Source organism: Pongo abelii, chromosome 3 (genome assembly GCF_028885655.2).
Source record: "Pongo abelii isolate AG06213 chromosome 3, NHGRI_mPonAbe1-v2.0_pri, whole genome shotgun sequence".
NCBI classification, from domain to species: Eukaryota; Metazoa; Chordata; class Mammalia; order Primates; family Hominidae; genus Pongo; species Pongo abelii.
The window spans coordinates 208,447,539-208,463,575 of NC_071988.2; the positions used below are offsets into that span (position 1 = coordinate 208,447,539).

The 16,037-nt window shown below is 44.5% G+C and overlaps 1 protein-coding gene and 1 pseudogene across 14 annotated transcripts in view; one reads left to right on the plus strand and one right to left on the minus strand.

Moving 5' to 3' along the window:
• The window catches only part of FAM149A (family with sequence similarity 149 member A), a 70,161-nt gene extending 57,032 nt beyond the window's left edge, over window positions 1–13,129 (plus strand). For 4 of the 14 annotated variants that reach the window (XM_009240516.4, XM_054554855.1, XM_024246232.2 and 1 more), the window contains exons 9-14: window positions 1,046–1,149; window positions 1,625–1,831; window positions 3,582–3,702; window positions 5,216–5,344; window positions 5,429–5,510; window positions 10,983–11,726. In XM_009240516.4, the coding sequence (XP_009238791.2) occupies window positions 1,046–1,149; window positions 1,625–1,831; window positions 3,582–3,702; window positions 5,216–5,344; window positions 5,429–5,510; window positions 10,983–11,056 (717 nt within the window). In that variant the 3' untranslated portion in view covers window positions 11,057–11,726. Of the gene's footprint in view, window positions 1–1,045; window positions 1,150–1,624; window positions 1,832–3,581; window positions 3,703–5,215; window positions 5,345–5,428; window positions 5,511–6,341; window positions 6,757–10,982; window positions 11,727–11,757 lie in introns of those variants that run through there. The other 10 variants (XM_054554854.1, XM_054554856.1, XM_054554850.2 and 7 more) reach the window with 7 other exon arrangements.
• LOC112133071 (protein LTO1 homolog) lies at window positions 9,903–10,947 on the minus strand (annotated as a pseudogene).
• Window positions 13,130–16,037: the final 2,908 nt, after the last annotated feature.

Here is a 16,037-nt window from a genome sequence, read left to right on the forward strand (position 1 = left end):
ACATATGATTGTGATTGCCACATCTGTTCATGAACTAGAACAGAATTCCAGTCCCAGAAATCCTATTCTCCTGAATCTAAATATTGTTATTTAAAAAAATTTTTAATTTTAAGTTCTGGGATACATGTGCAGAATGTGCAGGTTTGTTACACAGGTATACATGTGCCATGGTGGTTTGCTGCACCTGTCGACCTGTCATCTAGGTAAATATTATTTTAAATCCTAGTTGGTTATATTGTGAGACTGAAGAGGGAGTTAAGAATTACTTAGCCCTTAGCTCACGCTTTCTGTCATCTCATTTAATTCTCACAATAGCTCTGTGAAGTAGGTATGATTTTTGCCCAATGTAAAGATGAGACCAATAAAGGTCCAAGAACAAAGTAAGCTTTCCAGAATTACAAATCAGGAAGCAGTTAGAGCTGGGATTCAGACTGAAGCTTTCGAGGGCCCAGGCCATCTCACTGCTTCTGGGAAGAGAACCCAGGCAAGTGTGGAGAGGAGGAGAGGAGAGGAGAAGTCCCAGGCAAGCAGGACAATGGGGAGCCGTGATGCCCGGCCTGTGCTTCTCCCGGTTCTCTCTCTGCCTTCCTCACTCTGGAGTTACCAGAGGCTGATACACGTTGACCACACCAGGGCTCCCTTGCCCTCCAGCCTCTGGGATCTCAGAGCATGGGGGGAGACTGAAGCACGGCTCTGCTTCCCTGCAGCCTCCCTGCCAGGTCACCCTGGGCTGGTGGCGTTCCTACCCCGTGCAGCTACCCTCTCCAGGTGCAGGAACCTCTTCCTCACTTCTGGCCACTTTGGGCCAGGTGTGCTGAATGTCCCCACTGTTAGGAGCTTTGGGGAATTAACCAATTTGTTGTTAATGTCTCAGCCCACATCTTTATAAAATATCTCTCCTTTATTAGTTTTTCCTCCAGTTAGCTGGTGGGTGTGCTGGGTGTTTCCTGCTGATTTCGCACGAGCATCAGTCATTGGAACGGCACTGGACATTTGTAATTCTTTTTATTTATTTATTTATTTATTTATTTTTTACTGTTCTCAGATTCATCGCTTCTCCAGCAGTTTTTATAGTGACATGAATGGTGTCATGACAATTCAAGCAAAACCACTTCAGCAGAGACCTACCTATTTTGCTGACAGAACACAGTATGTATCAGAATCAGTAGTAGTTCCCCAGCCTCTTCCCTGTGCTGCAAACACTAGAGCACTGAAGATTGCAGGGGGCGTGAGATCACGAAGGTCCCATTTAATCCCATGCTTCAGATGTGCCTGAGCACGTCTGGAAGAGCAGAAACAGACCCTTCAGTACCAACCACAAAACAGTTACTATCGTGTATTTGGTTGGGAGAGATGGGAAAAGGGGAATGTAGTCCTGAAATTCTTAATCTTGTGGGCTTGACTGTTTGATTACTAACAGTGAAAACCTTAGCTCTCTTCCTGTGGATGATTCTTCATTGAAACAGAAACGGAAATGATGGGTCTTTTCATTCATTCAACCAGTACTTAGGAGTATGTTCTAGGTGCCAGACTGTTCTAGACAGTGCTCAGCTAAGCACAGACAGGTGCGTTCCCTGTTATCACAGCACTTGCAGCTGAGTAGCTCACAGGATTTCCTTCCCAGGAATGAGAAGGAGGACAAAGCATCGGGTGCAGGGGCAGGTGCTCTGTCCGCACGGCACAGACTGGGACGGGCCTCAGACACTCATGGATTACCACCTTCTGCAAAGAAAACACCAGTGCCCTGGAGGCTGCCTTCTTTTGCTTCAGATTCACAGAGACTAAAAACCCCCAACATCTATAGTGACGAAGTTCTTCGGGGAACAAAACTGTGAGTCTCGTTTCTTTCGTAGTAAACTAAAGGTCACGGAGGACCTAGATGCTTCTCGGTTAGGGTTTATGGATCATCCTGGACATTCTGCTTGCTGCAGTGGGTCTACTTAGCTGTATACTAGGACACAAGGTCAGGCAATGTCCCTGTCACACAGGCGGAATGAGCCTGTGATGGTGGGTGACCTTGGGTGGATTTCAGTGGCCTCATCTGTGAAACGAATAATTAGCTAATGCCTTTCAATTACATAATTAATACTTTTCAAGGGGAGGTTTAAATAAAATAATGTATATAAAATGCTATAAAAATAAAAGGACTATATCCCTATTGGATTATCTTTAAGGATGCATTTTTCTCTATGTGGGAGTTTCAGCAAAGCTGTTGATCTCAGGGATTCACATCCCGTCATGGCCTCGTTAGAAAGGTGCCTGTCTCTTGCCCTCCAGCTAACTTACCAGTATCGGCCAGTACTTACATTGATAATAACAGCTAATGTTTATTGATCACTTTCTTTGTTATCAGCACCAGGTAAATGAATTACATTTATGATCTTATTTATTCCCCACCACAAAACTTTATATGGTTGGGACTCATACTATCCCAAATCTGAGATGAGGAAACAGGCTAAGCCTGCCAGAGATCATCCCCGCCAGGAAGAGGCCCAGCCGGACACACGCACAAGTGCTCTCAGGCTTTAGAGACCACCCACTGGACCCCCGGCGTGCAGGGGAGCGGTTATCAGGAGCTGAGCTCAGGAGTGGGCAGCTGCCAACACTTACCGGGCACCCAGACTTTTTCCAGATGCAGTCATAACCCCCCTTTCAGCTTTTTAATTGGTGACTGTTTCTTTCACAGTTTGGGACTGATGTTTCCAGCTGTGTTGGGTCTGCTGTGCTGATTCCTTCGAGATCCCTCTCCCTCCTCCGCCTCACTTCCCCCCATGCCAGTCAGCAACACACAGTGCCAGTCAGCAGCACACGGTGCCAGTCAGCAGCACATGGTACCAGTCAGCAGCACATGGTACCAGTCAGCAGCACATGGTGCCAGTCAGCAGCACACAGTGCCAGTCAGCAGCACATGGCAGGCTTTCTCCTGCCCCAGCCTACCTGGGCCACCTGTCACACCTTCATCAAATAGAAACCCATTTATGTTTCCTACTGAGATACATTCAGATGCCACTAACTGTACAAATCCCTCTGTGTTCTGACCCCTCCCTCCCTGTGGGCTGGTGATTTTTCAGCTTTCTTTTTATTATTGCCACCCTGAGGAGCCCTTTTAGACCAGTCTTCCCAATTGCTCTCCCTACACATGGAATTGTAGTCCCACAGACAGCCTGTTTGTCTGTGTGCATAGCTGTGCTCTACACATACGAGGGAAGCTGTAGCTTCAGAGGGGCCAGTGCCCCACCCCCTTTGGTGATGCTACCTCACCTGTGTCCCCCGGCTTCTCACCCGCCTGGATTCTCACCTGCCAGCCTCACTTTCCCTCTGATCCCCCCACACACCAGCTCTGCGTCTTCTCACCTCCATCCTCTGTCTTTCACTTGTATTGAGATAATATTTTCCCCTAGTTACCAGAGTGCTATAAGTTCCCTGGGGAGCATCAGGATAATACCACACATAGCAGAAATCAAAGACCTCCTGTGTGCCTCTCACACAGAAACATCGAAATCACAGCTCTTGGCAGATTTCCTGTCGCTTGCCAGTTATCCATGTACCTGGGTGCTCAGGGACACGATGTTGTGTTGCAGGCCGACTGGCGTGGACCACATGGCTTCACCACTGGTTCAAACGTCACGGAGCAGGTTCCCCCCGATAGGCACCGAGACCAGGGAGCAGAATACGGCAGTTCCTGGATGCCACCTTGTTTCTGTAAGACAGATTTCATTCTATTTCAGTGGACCATTTAGGTTCTATGTTGGAAAACAAACAAAAACAACCTTGGCACTTCCAAGTGAAATTAGTAACATGAGATCTGAGTAGCTGTATTCAAATGCCTTCGTAATCTGTTTCCAGAAAGGAAATGAATGGCTTGTGAGAATTTACAGGGAGTGACAGGCTTACTTCATCGTTTTGTGAAATAAAAGCATGTCTTGAACTAAATCAGAAATTCCAGGTGTCAAGGAAATCTCTGATAGGATAGTGGAGCAAAGAAGAGAGCATGAGATTTGGTCAGGAGACAGGCAGGTCCGCGTGGATCCTGCCACAGAAACTCTCTTCTGTGACTTGGTACAAGTCACTTTAATCTCCCTGAGCCTTAGTGTTCTCTATTAGTGTTCTCTATAAAAGGGGATTCGTGATTCTTACCTCTAAAGAATTGTTAGAAGGACAAAATGAACTCATAGGTGTTAAATGATTCCTGACGTGAAATTATGAGCTCAGTAAATTATGACCCTGGTCATTTTGATCAGGTCTCATTTTTACAGCTAACCTTTGCCATGTCTATTGCAGTGGAGGGCGAGAACTTCTGCAGTCAGACTCCCCTCAGCCAGGCAGTCACACAGGTCTGGGGTAGTGTACCGCTGCCAGCATGCATATCTAGGCAGCCCCTGGGTTTACAGCCACCCCTCACTCCACTCTCACACAAGTAACTTGTCTCTATTTATTTTATACAACACAGAAGGACCCCCGTTGTAGGAACATAAAGACATAGTGAGAGAAAAACCCTACCTGGGGCCAGGTTTCCTCCTGCATGCCCTGTACCACCTTAAGCCCAGCACTGGAACCCATTCCCAGAAGGCAAGAGTTGCAAAGTATTGGTGTTTAATCTTAGAATAACATCATTTTACAAAAGGTGGCCGGGCGCAGTGGCTCACGCCTGTAATCCCAGCACTTTGGGAGGCCAAGGTGGGTGGATCACGAGGGCAAGAGTTCGAGACCAGCCTGGCCAACATAGTGAAACCTCGTCTCTACTAAAAATACAAAAAAAAATTACCTGGATGTTGTGGCACGTGCCTGTAATCCCAGCTACTCAGGAGGCTGAGGTAGGAGGATCGCTTGAACCTGAGAAGCGGAGGTTTCAGTGAGCTGCGATCACGCCATTGCACTCCAGCCTGGGTGACAGAGTGAGACTCTGTCTCGAAAAAAAAAAAGGCAAACATCACATTAAAAAGCCTGCTACTTCACAAATGCAGAATTACATTCTCTTAAGGTTTTTTATCTCTCTTTCCCTATTATGACACTATCATTTTATCAGGTTTAATAGTGCAGTTACATAATCAAAATATATTTCATCAGGTATTTATCCTTAGGAGACCTGATCCTTAGTAATGTCTAACTAAAAGTTTCCAAATAGATGAGTGAACGATTGAGCATGTCGAGATTTTCTTTTGTGTTTTTAAGGATTGCATTTATTTTAAACAAGAACATACTATCCTTCATTTAGTACAGAGGAAGGCATCTACAAAACCGTGTGTCGAGTGCCATGCCTGACGGTATAGAACGATCGCGTCTTCGAGAAAGAACCGCTACCCTGGAACAGTTGTCAAGGCCCAGCACAACCCACACATTCCGGGTGGGTTCTCTGTTTCCTGTAACTTTAATTTTGAAAAACATTTGAAAAAAATGAAACTTGTCCCTGATTTTATTTTTCTTCCAGCAGTCAGATACGCCTCGAAAAAGTTCATTGACACAAATGGAATTTGCTGCTCACACATGGACAGGTCAAAGTATTTTGACAGGTCAGCTTTTCTCCATATATAAATAAAGTGATGTAGTAAGTGAGATTTCAAGTTTCAGACAGTGAAATGGAAGATGATCTACGTTGATAAGCCTATTTTGCTCATGTAGGAGGGAATAGCAAATGTTTGGGGCCTGTGGCCTGACCTCAGAAACCTCGATCACAGAGCACACCTGCAGAGACTTACCTGCTGTGAGGTCACTTAGCTGCACTCACTTATCTGCTGTGAGGTCAAGAAGAGGGGAATGTCCAAAAGCTCTCAATGAACTGGGGGCCTCACTCTAAAAAAAAAAAAAAATGCTGTCTTAGGAGAAGTCAGTACCTCTGTTTGCTATAGAGTTTTCATGCCCTATTTCTTTTTTTTCTTTTTATTTATTTATTTATTTATTTATTTATTATTATACTTTAGGTATATCTCCCAATGCTATCCCTCCCCCCTCCCCCCACCCCACAACAGTCCCCAGAGTGTGATGTTCCCCTTCCTGTGTCCATGTGTTCTCATTGTTCACTTCCTACCTATGAGTGAGAACATGCAGTGTTTGGTTTTTTGTTCTTGCGATAGTTTACTGAGAATGATGATTACCAATTTCATCCATGTCCCTACAAAGGACATGAACTCATCATTTTTTATGGCTGTATAGTATTCCATGGTGTATATGTGCCACATTTTCTTAATCCAGTCTATCATTGTTGGTGAAACTCTACTCTTAGATTCTCTTTGAAAATCTAATGATAAAAATGCTTGAGAAAATTAACACAGATTTGCTAATTACTTTATAACACAAGGTTTTACAGATAAATAGGTATTCTCAGCCTGGTATGTTGTTCGCAGGATATTCTAGTTTGAATATGGGCCAGTGATGTTTCCAGTTCCAGAACAGTCACCAACACTGTTTTCAAGGCGGTAGTGTGGCCTCATCATGAGGTGTGCTGCTCTGGAGTCTGACGTTGGATTTCCACCCTCGCTGTGCCACCGGCTGTGCAACCCTAGGAATGTCCCAACCTCTCTGGCCCTCAGCTTCCTCTTTTATAACAAGCGGGGTAGATAAAATAATTATTGGAAATCTGTGAAAAGGATCTATCTAGATACCAGGCATATATTGCTCAAAAATTATGAATTATGAACCATTTGTATTATAAATAACCTGAAATTTCTGGGATAATTTATTGTTTTACAGGGAATTTTAAACGTATAATTCTAAAACATATAAACATATAATTCTAAAAATAAATTTCGTAAAATGTAAGCATTGTGTAACACAGATCTATCGCTGTTCACATCAACCCTTTTGTCATCCTGTAGCACAGTGATGTCAGAGATTCTTCAGCTCTTTAAAATTTTGCTCCTGTGCTAATAGCTCTGGGCTGCTGTGCCTTTTCGTTGCTTTTCTTGTTGTATGTTCCTTAGCAGCATTAGCGGTCATTCTCATGGCAATAGCTCGTTCTCTAAAAAGCAGCCATGCTACATGGTTAGGTGTTGCTTTTTTTTTTTTTTTTTTTTGAGACGAAGTCTTGCTGCGATGCCTAGGCTGGAGTGCAGAGGTGCAATCTCAGCTCACCGCAACCTCCACCTCCCAGGTTCAAGCGATTCTGCTGCCACAGCCCTCCGAGTAGCTGGGATTACAGGCACATGCCACCATGCCTGGCTAATTTTTGTATTTTTAGTAGAGATGAGGTTTCACCATATTGGCCAGGCTGGTCTCAAGCTCCTGATCTCAGGTAATCCACTCATCTTGGCCTCCCAAAGTGCTGGGATTACAGGCATGAGCCACTGCGCCCGGCCCAGGTGTTGCTTTTAACACAATTGTAGGTGCTTGGGGGGAAGTAGGCACCCAAGTTAGCTTATCAATCATGGATGGGTGTATCAAGCGCTCACTCTGTGCCAAGGTCTGTGCCAAAGGCTGGGATTCAAACAGCAGGGGTGTTTCCGTCTGTGCCTCAAGGAGCATTGAGCCTGGCAGGCAAGCTGGAAAAGGCTGTGAGAGGGGTGAGCAGGACCACCTGGCTCCCCTGTCAGGTGGCTGGAGGGTGCCGAGGCTTCCTAGAGGAGATGACCATCACAAGGGATGTGAGAGAGAGGGAGTGAGGGCTGACAGATGACTCTGTGGATGGCCAGTGGTGGGTGGTGCTGAGAGAGGGAACTGGGGAAATTCTGACGAGTTCACTTTTGGGGATGCTGACTGCAGCGCGCTGAGTGGAGGCGTCCAGGAGGTAGTTGGGGCACACATAAGTAGAGGTTTGCAGTGGGAATTGGGTTCTGAATTTGTTTTAAATCTCGCTGTTAATCATTGACCAAATGCCAAGTCAGTGTATTCTCTTATCAGTAACTTTTTTTCCTTTAAAATATGCTAGTCATTGTTTCTACAATTATAAAAATAATACATTATCAAAATAGACAACTTACAAAACACAAAAATCCACCAAGGAAAACACAGCCAAGGCCCCTGATCTCACCACGTAGAGAGAACGCGGCTCAAAGGCGCGAGCTGTGATGTCGGTGTGATGAGGCGCGTGCCCCATGCAGACGTCCCCGGGCCCCAGGTGAGGCTGCAGGTGAGGCTGCAGGTGAGGCGCGTGTGGCCTCACACACAGAGTAGAGCTTGGGAGCGGGAGGCCTAAGTCTCATCCCTCAAACACGAAAAGCTGTTTCTGTCCTCCTGAGCACTCTGTCAACGTCAGCCCACCACGCTGCTCACACAGGGAGTCTTCTCTCTGGCCACCAGCTCAGGCAGCACACCACCGTCTAACAACAGCTCAGGCAGCACACCACCGTCTAACAAACAACAGCTCAGGCGGCACACCACCGTCTCACTAGCAACAGCTCAGGCGGCACACCACCGTACAGCTCAGGTGGCACACCACCGTCTAACAAACAACAGCTCAGGCGGCACACCACCGTCTCACTAACAACAGCTCAGGCGGCACACCACCGTCTCACTAACAACAGCTCAGGCGGCACACCACCGTCTCACTAACAACAGCTCAGGCGGCACACCACCGTCTCACTAACAACAGCTCAGGCGGCACACCACCGTCTCACTAACAACAGCTCAGGCGGCACACCACCGTCTCACTAACAACAGCTCAGGCGGCACACCACCGTCTAACAAACAACAGCTCAGGCGGCACACCACCGTCTCACTAACAACAGCTCAGGCGGCACACCACCGTCTAACAGGACATTCAGGAATGAATTAAAAACCAGAGCGGATTCATGGTGACACCTTCGGCATATCACTCACTGCTTTCTGGAAGAGGAGGTGGGGGTAGAGCCGGTATTGGGGGACTGCAGTGACCCCCACTGGGGGCGTCCACAGAAGTTACATTAACACATGCAATCACATATGGCCACTTAACTCATGTAGGACCCAGGGAACGGTCCATGCCAGTCATCTGCGCCTCACTGCCTCTTAACTACCGACCCAACACAAAAGAGCTATTAGAAGGGAGAATGCAGCCAACCAAACGCACGGCTCCAAGAGGTTTTGCGTCTATAACGACAAGCTAACATTTCTTTGGTTCAAAATATTTCCCCTCAACCATTTTTTAATGCTTCAAAGCTCATCCCCATCTGGGGAGTGGGGAGGGTATGTCCAGGCCCCTCAGGATCAGGCTGTGGCCTTCCTTCCTTTCCACCAGATGCACAGGAAAACTGGCCACAGGGCACTCCCTGGAGCTCCATGCGGCTCCGCACGGCCTGTGTAGGTGCCAGCCTGTGCAATCCGGAGGAGGCCAAGCCTGGTGGTCGTGAGAGACACGGGCCTTGGCACGGAAGTCCTAGCTCTGCTGCTGGGTGCTGTGACACCAGGCATTCCCTGTGGGTCTCAGCTTCCGTATCTGTAAAATGGGAATAACACCTCATTCAAGGACTCCTGAAGGGATTAAATAAAACACGGAGCAGATAACGCAGTGCCTGGTGCATAACAAGCCTCAACATATCCAAGGACTCATCCTGATCGCCCATGAGCCTATTTAAGGTCAACCCTGTCTCATTTAAAAAACAAAACAAGACTGTGCATTCAAGTTCAGGTAGGGGTGGCCTTGTCCAGGGCCAACCCCTGCCTAGAACCAGCCAGGCTTGTGCTGCTGGAGAGGACTGGCCAAGCCAATGCACTCGGGACCAGCACTGAGCAGCCTGGTGAGCTCTGAGCCTGCAGAGCAGGCAGGGGCCCCGACAGGCAGGCTGTGTGCAGGGGTCCCTGGGGCATCAAGGGACAGAAAATCTCAGGGGAAGGAGGCCCTTTCACCCGCCAAAGTGGAACCTTCCCCACTGAACACCGGATCTCCCAGCACTGTCTGACCTTCAGTCGCATTTTAAACACTGAACAGAGGGACAGAGGGACCTGTGTTCCTTGATGTTTCATCTTTGTTCATCCATCATTCATCCTCCAAATCAAAGTCCAGAAGCTTCTGCACTAATTTTGAAGTCAAGCTGAACCTTGAGTCATGCACAAAAGTCTTTCAATTTTCCTCTAAGTCTTCATGGAGCTTATCATAAGCAGGATCCTCATAAAGGAAGTTCTGAATCATTCCTATCAGTGATTCTAAGAACCACATCTTTCCGTGGTCCTTCTCAGTGGCACAGCTGTGCAGGAGACATTCCCATGCAAAAGCAAAGCCTTGATAGCACCTGATCTCAGGCCGGATGTTGGCTCCGTGCACCCTGCGGTGCTGCCTGCCTTCAGTGACACCCACGCTCCTGCCTTCCTCCTCCTCCAGTTACACCCACACTCTGCCTTCCTCCCAGCCTTCCTGACAGCCTTCCCCATGTAACCCCCCACCTGCCTTCATGATGGCATCCAACACAGCCTGGCTCCCAGGGTCAGGCCCAGACGCACCGCTTCAGAGGATGAGCTCTTATCAGGAGCTCTGAGACAGCTATTATTGATGGTCAGAGGTCTTTTCTATATCTGCAGAAGTGATCGAGGGTCCATAAGAGGGATCTTCCTGTCTTTCTGAGGGTTTGTTTTCTTTTTCTCTGACAAGCAGGCACATGACCTCCTTGCTACCTTTGCGTCCAGGTCAAAAAGCACTGGGAACTACTAACTTATCAACTTTTATTATTTCTGTGATAGAAAAAAAAAGGAGCCAAAGGGGTATTCCAGGTAGTGGGAAGGATCCCTTAAAGTACCTGGCGTTGCACCTGCCCCTGGGAAGCAGGAGAGCTGCCAGGAAGTAGTGCTCCCTCAGCCTCCTGGGCCAGGACCCGCCTCTGCGTGGAAGCTTCTCGCAAATCCACCACTCGGGAGGACGCGTGGCCTGCACCTCAGCTTGGTTTTTGGGGAGCACCCTTCCTTTTCCTTAGGACCCTAATAGGCAGTTTTTGCATATGACTATTTCCTAATTTATACAAAAGTGTATTAAAATAAAATATATATTTTAAAGTATTTGCATGGAATGTACAAAACAATCGTTCTGAGTGGTTGCCTTTGTAACATTTTAATGAGAATTACCTTTTGCTTGGTGTTTCCAGGTTCACAATATGTGCCTAAATCTTTTCAGAGGACAACTTTGACTTTAAAGAAGAGATTCCAAGTGACATCTTGAAACCACCTCACCAGAAGCATTGGAGCACTCGTGGCCTCAGCACACTCCTTATCACTTGAAAAATGGAGGAACAAGTATTATATTTATCTGTGTGTCTGACAGTGTGAGATGTTAGACTGAGAGAAAAGCAAACAAATAAATCACTTAATCTTGAACACTTTGCCCTGTAAAGAGAGTGAAAGTCAAACCCACTAAGCTGCCTTGCTGAAAGCATCTCCAAGGTTCTGTAGGCTTTGCTCAGAAGACCCTGATGTGTGTTTGCAATCCGTCATTTTATCAATGATACACAAACATAATTAGCATGTGTACGTACTCACACACTAATTACATGTAACAATATATTATCTAGGAATATGCCATTTGTAACTTTGTACTCTGATGTATTTTCTAGTCTCATCCTATTAGTAATTCCGTCAAAATCCTAGACACTAGTAGATATTAGTATTTGAGACAATATGTCAGAGTCTGAATAAGACTCAGATTGTTCTAGTCATGCTGAGTTTCTCATACATTTTTTAAAAGTGCTTCTGCCATGAACTTCTTTGAGAAATGTCAGTGGCGAAATCTCCCAAGCTAATTTTCTATGTCCCATCTTCAAATTCAGACAGTTCACATGAAGTACCCCACATTTATTGATTTTAGGGTTCAATATAAACGTAATTAAAAGCTATGGCAAGTGATGTCATCTTTATTGTTTACAGTTGAAGCTCCTCCATGGGAGGGGAGCCTCGCACCCTCCACGTGCCATCAGGAGCTGGCCTTTGCTCAGACGCCACCTCTGCAGTGACACCTTCCCAGAGCCCTCGTCTCCTCGCGCTGTGTCCTGCTCTGCCTGGCTTTTCTTCAGAGTGTGTTTCCCCATCTGACATTACTGTAGAAAATGGAGCAGAGAACGGGAAGGGGAATTAGCAGGATGAGGCTCCAGGCATGACTTTCTCTTTTCCCTCTCCCCACTGTTTCTCTTGATTGTGATTCAAGTCCTTACACTCATTTTTATATTCTCAGATCTCAAATCAGCTAATTTCTTCTTTTCCATCAGATAATTACATTTTATCAGTCTAATTATTACTAATCCAAACTGTAACTTTATAAGGCTATATATATGAGCATATTTATAAACTTAGATTTATAAACTATATACACACATACATATATGTATCATATAAATGCATAATAAATTATTTTCAGACTATTTCTGGCTGTAAGGAGAAAGGATCATTGCCTACTTGTAGATGTCTGAAATTTTAAAAGATGTGTTGAGACTAACATTAATGTTGTCCTTTATCACAGAGTGACAAAACAAAAATGACCCTAGAGCCTTGCCTCTGTTTGAAAATTTCTCCTTGACTTTGCTGACTCCATTTCTTTTTTCTTTTCTTTTTTTTTGAAACGGAGTCTGGCTCTGTCGCCCAGGCTGGAGTGCAGTGGCACGATCTCGGCTTACTACAACCTCCGCCTCCTGGGCTCAAGCGATTCTCCTGCCTCAGCCTCCTGGGTAGCTAGGATTACAGGTGCATGCCACCACACCTAGCTAAATTTTTTTGTATTTTTAGTAGAGACGGGGTTTCACCATGTTAGCCAGGCCGGTGTTGAACTCCTGACCTCAGGTGATCCGCCCACCTTGGCCTCCCAAAGTGCTGGGATTACAGGCGTGAGCCACCGCGCCTGGCCAGCTGACTCCATTTCTATAGCAATGAGACACATTCGGCAGCAGCAGCAGCAGTGACCACCAGGTCCATGCCTCTTTTCCATGGTCACAGCTTCATGTGTCCGGGGAAGATTGCTAATGCTTAGTTTCCTGCACAAAGCAAACCAAAGCATTTTGGAGAATTTTCTACATTATTCCTAAACATTAGCAATAGAAACTTGGAAGAGCAAGTGCCAGTCTTAATTCAGCAGCTCTCCACTTGAGGAATAGTTAGATATGTGAGTAGCCTGGAGCCCATGTTATAGGACTGCTGGTTGGGTGCTCTCTGGTGCATCATTACTGCTCAAAGCATGACCCACTTGCTCTTTCAGATCCACTCAGGGTATTTTATGTCCATTTCCAGGAACCATCCAACTCCTTCCCTATTCAGTCCAAACTTGCTTTTTTTTTTTTTTTTTAACTTTAAGTTCAGGGGTACATGTGCAGGTTGTTACACAGGTAGACTTGTGTCGTGGGAGTTTGTTGTACAGATTACTTTATCACCCAGGTATTAAGCCTAGTATCCATTAGTTATTTTTCCTGATCCTCTCCTTTCTTTCACCCTCCACCCCTTTGAAAGGCCCCAGCGTGTGCTGTTCCCCTCTGTGTCCATGTGTTCTCATCATTTAGTCCCACTTAGAAGTGAGAACGGATGGCATTTGTTTTTCTGTTTCTGCATTAATTTGCTAAGGATAATGACTTCCAGCTCCAGCCATGCCTCTGCAAAGGACATAAGCTCATTCTTTTTTATGAGCTCAAGCTTCGTAGTAGGGAAAACACCGGATATTCAGTCTAAACTAACATTAAGGTAGGGCATCCAAGATAAAATGTTTTTTTCTTTGAAAACCACTGAATATACTTTATGGTAGCTTTACCTTGTTTGGCTCCAGAGGTTTGCAAATAAGAATCTATTATTTATATATATATTGGTAAAAAAAGACAAAATATTTTTAAAAAAGTGATCTTGAGTCTACTAAACATTAAATTGGAAGATAAAGTGCCGTTTTAGAGATTACATAGAGACTTGGCCCTGTCATTGACTTTAAAAATGACCTTCTCATTGCACTGATTTTTACCCCATGTTAAAGTTAGTATTTTATTTATACATTAAATTAGATTTAGAGATTAGTAAATAATGCTTATATCAAGGATGGTGCTTTTTAAGCTAATTAGGTAAAAATTAGGGCAGTGTTTTTATAATCTACTTTAATAAATGAGTCTTACCTTAGAATTAATCTGTTAAAAATTAAAAAAGAAAAATTGAACTACTTCTGAGATAGATTTTTAAATTCAGATTAGTGAATTTTACACTAATTGAATTACATTAATTAAAATGCCTGTTAGTTTATCCACCAAAGAAAGAATAAAGAAATTTTAAAACAATCTAAGAAAATATAAAATACCATAGAAAACTGCTAGATTTTGTGAATTTAATATAAAAGGAAGTATCCATATTGATATTATTCTGAACTAGGTGGAATTTCTACACCAATTCAGAAGTACATTTTTATATATCATTTGGGTATTATATTTTTTATTGTTTTCTTATAACTACAGATCATTGTGTAGGATTTTTGATTCCTTAATTTCTAATAAAATATAAAAGTGTTAAAAGAGTTTTCAAAAATGTGTTACATTTATAAAAGTATTTTTAGATTCCCAATGTTTGTATCATTTGTACAAATATCTCTCTATTCTGCAGTTTCTAATACATAGGTATTTATTATTTCTAACTACATAGCAAACTTTCCCCAGTAAATTCTAAGTATATGTCCATATATATTTGCAAAGGCTTTACGTAATTTATGAATACTCCGTTGTAATGTTTGTTTCAGAAGATTATGTTCCTGTGTGGTAATCATCATGGATTTGATTTCATCAAACATTTATTAAGCACTTTCTTGGTGTAAGATTTTGTTCTAAACATTATAGTGAACAAGACAGTCTTTGGCCTAAAAGAACTTAAATTCTAGTGGAGGCAACAGACTATAAACAATTAAATAAAAACATAATACAGGTCAGTTAGCAATAAGTGCTATGAAGAAACAAAGCGCGGCAAGGTGACGGAGTGGAAGGAGCTGCAACTTTCCATCGAGCGGTTGGGGAGGGCTGTGTTGCAGAGGTGGTATTTGAACAAACCCCAAAGAAGATGAGAAAAGAAGCCTGGGAGATATCTGGGGAGAAAGAATTGTAGACAGAGCAAAAAACATGTGCCTAAACAAGAGTCCACCTGGAATGTCTGAAGAACAGCAGAGAGGCCAGTTCATGGGATGCGCTTGGCAAAGGAGTGAATAATAGGAGCTCAGTGAGGTAACAGGAGCTGAGGGACTGAGGTCCCTTTTGGACTATGGGAAATCTGAAATAAGAAGCCACTGAAGCAGTTGAGTTTTGGGGATAGAATGATATAATCGACAAGAGATGATCATGATTCAGTCAGATGATAGTGGCTGATGAGAATCCCAGGACTTTGCATGTGTTTTGAAATTTGAGCCAAAAGATTTGCTGTTGGATGAGAGGTGGAGTGTGTCTACAAAAAGAATCGAGAATGCCTCCAAGGCTTTTGGCTTCACACTTGGAAGGATGGTGTTGACATTCACTGAAATTGGAAGACTGCAAGGGGATCACGTTGGGCAGCATGAGGAGCATGTTATGTGTAAGATGCCAATTAGATGCCTAAGTGGAGATATTGAGATATTTGGATATCCACACTTGGATGTGGAGGTGAGGTATAGACTGGACATACAAATTTGGGGATTGTCAACACATAGATAGTATTTAAGAACTGAAATGGATGAGGTAACCAAGAAAATGAGTGTAGAGAAATGGAGGAAAAAGAAGAACTGAGCCTGGTGCCTTTTAACATCTAAAGGCCTGGGATGTGAAGGAAAACCAGCAAAGCTGGTGAGGGGAAATGAGAATGTGGCATCCTCAAAGTGTGTGTGTGTTTGTGCGGGGGAAGTGTTTCGAGGAAGCGATAGGGACTCAAGTATGTTGAATGCTGTTGATGAGTCAATTATGATAAGGTCTGAGAATCGGACTAAAGGTTTAGCCACATGGAAGTGACTGGTGGCCTTGACAAGATCTGCTAGGTGAATGCACAGGCGAAAGTCTGCTTGCTGTGAGTTCAGGAGAAAAGAAGACAGGAATCGAAGACAGTAGTCATGGACAAGTCTTCTAAGGAATTTTTCTGCACAGGGGAGTAGAGTAATGGGTGTGTGTGTGTGTGCATGCTTGTGCGTGTGTTTCCTAGTAGGGTTCATCTTGATGAATGTCTTCATTAGTCAGTATAAAAAT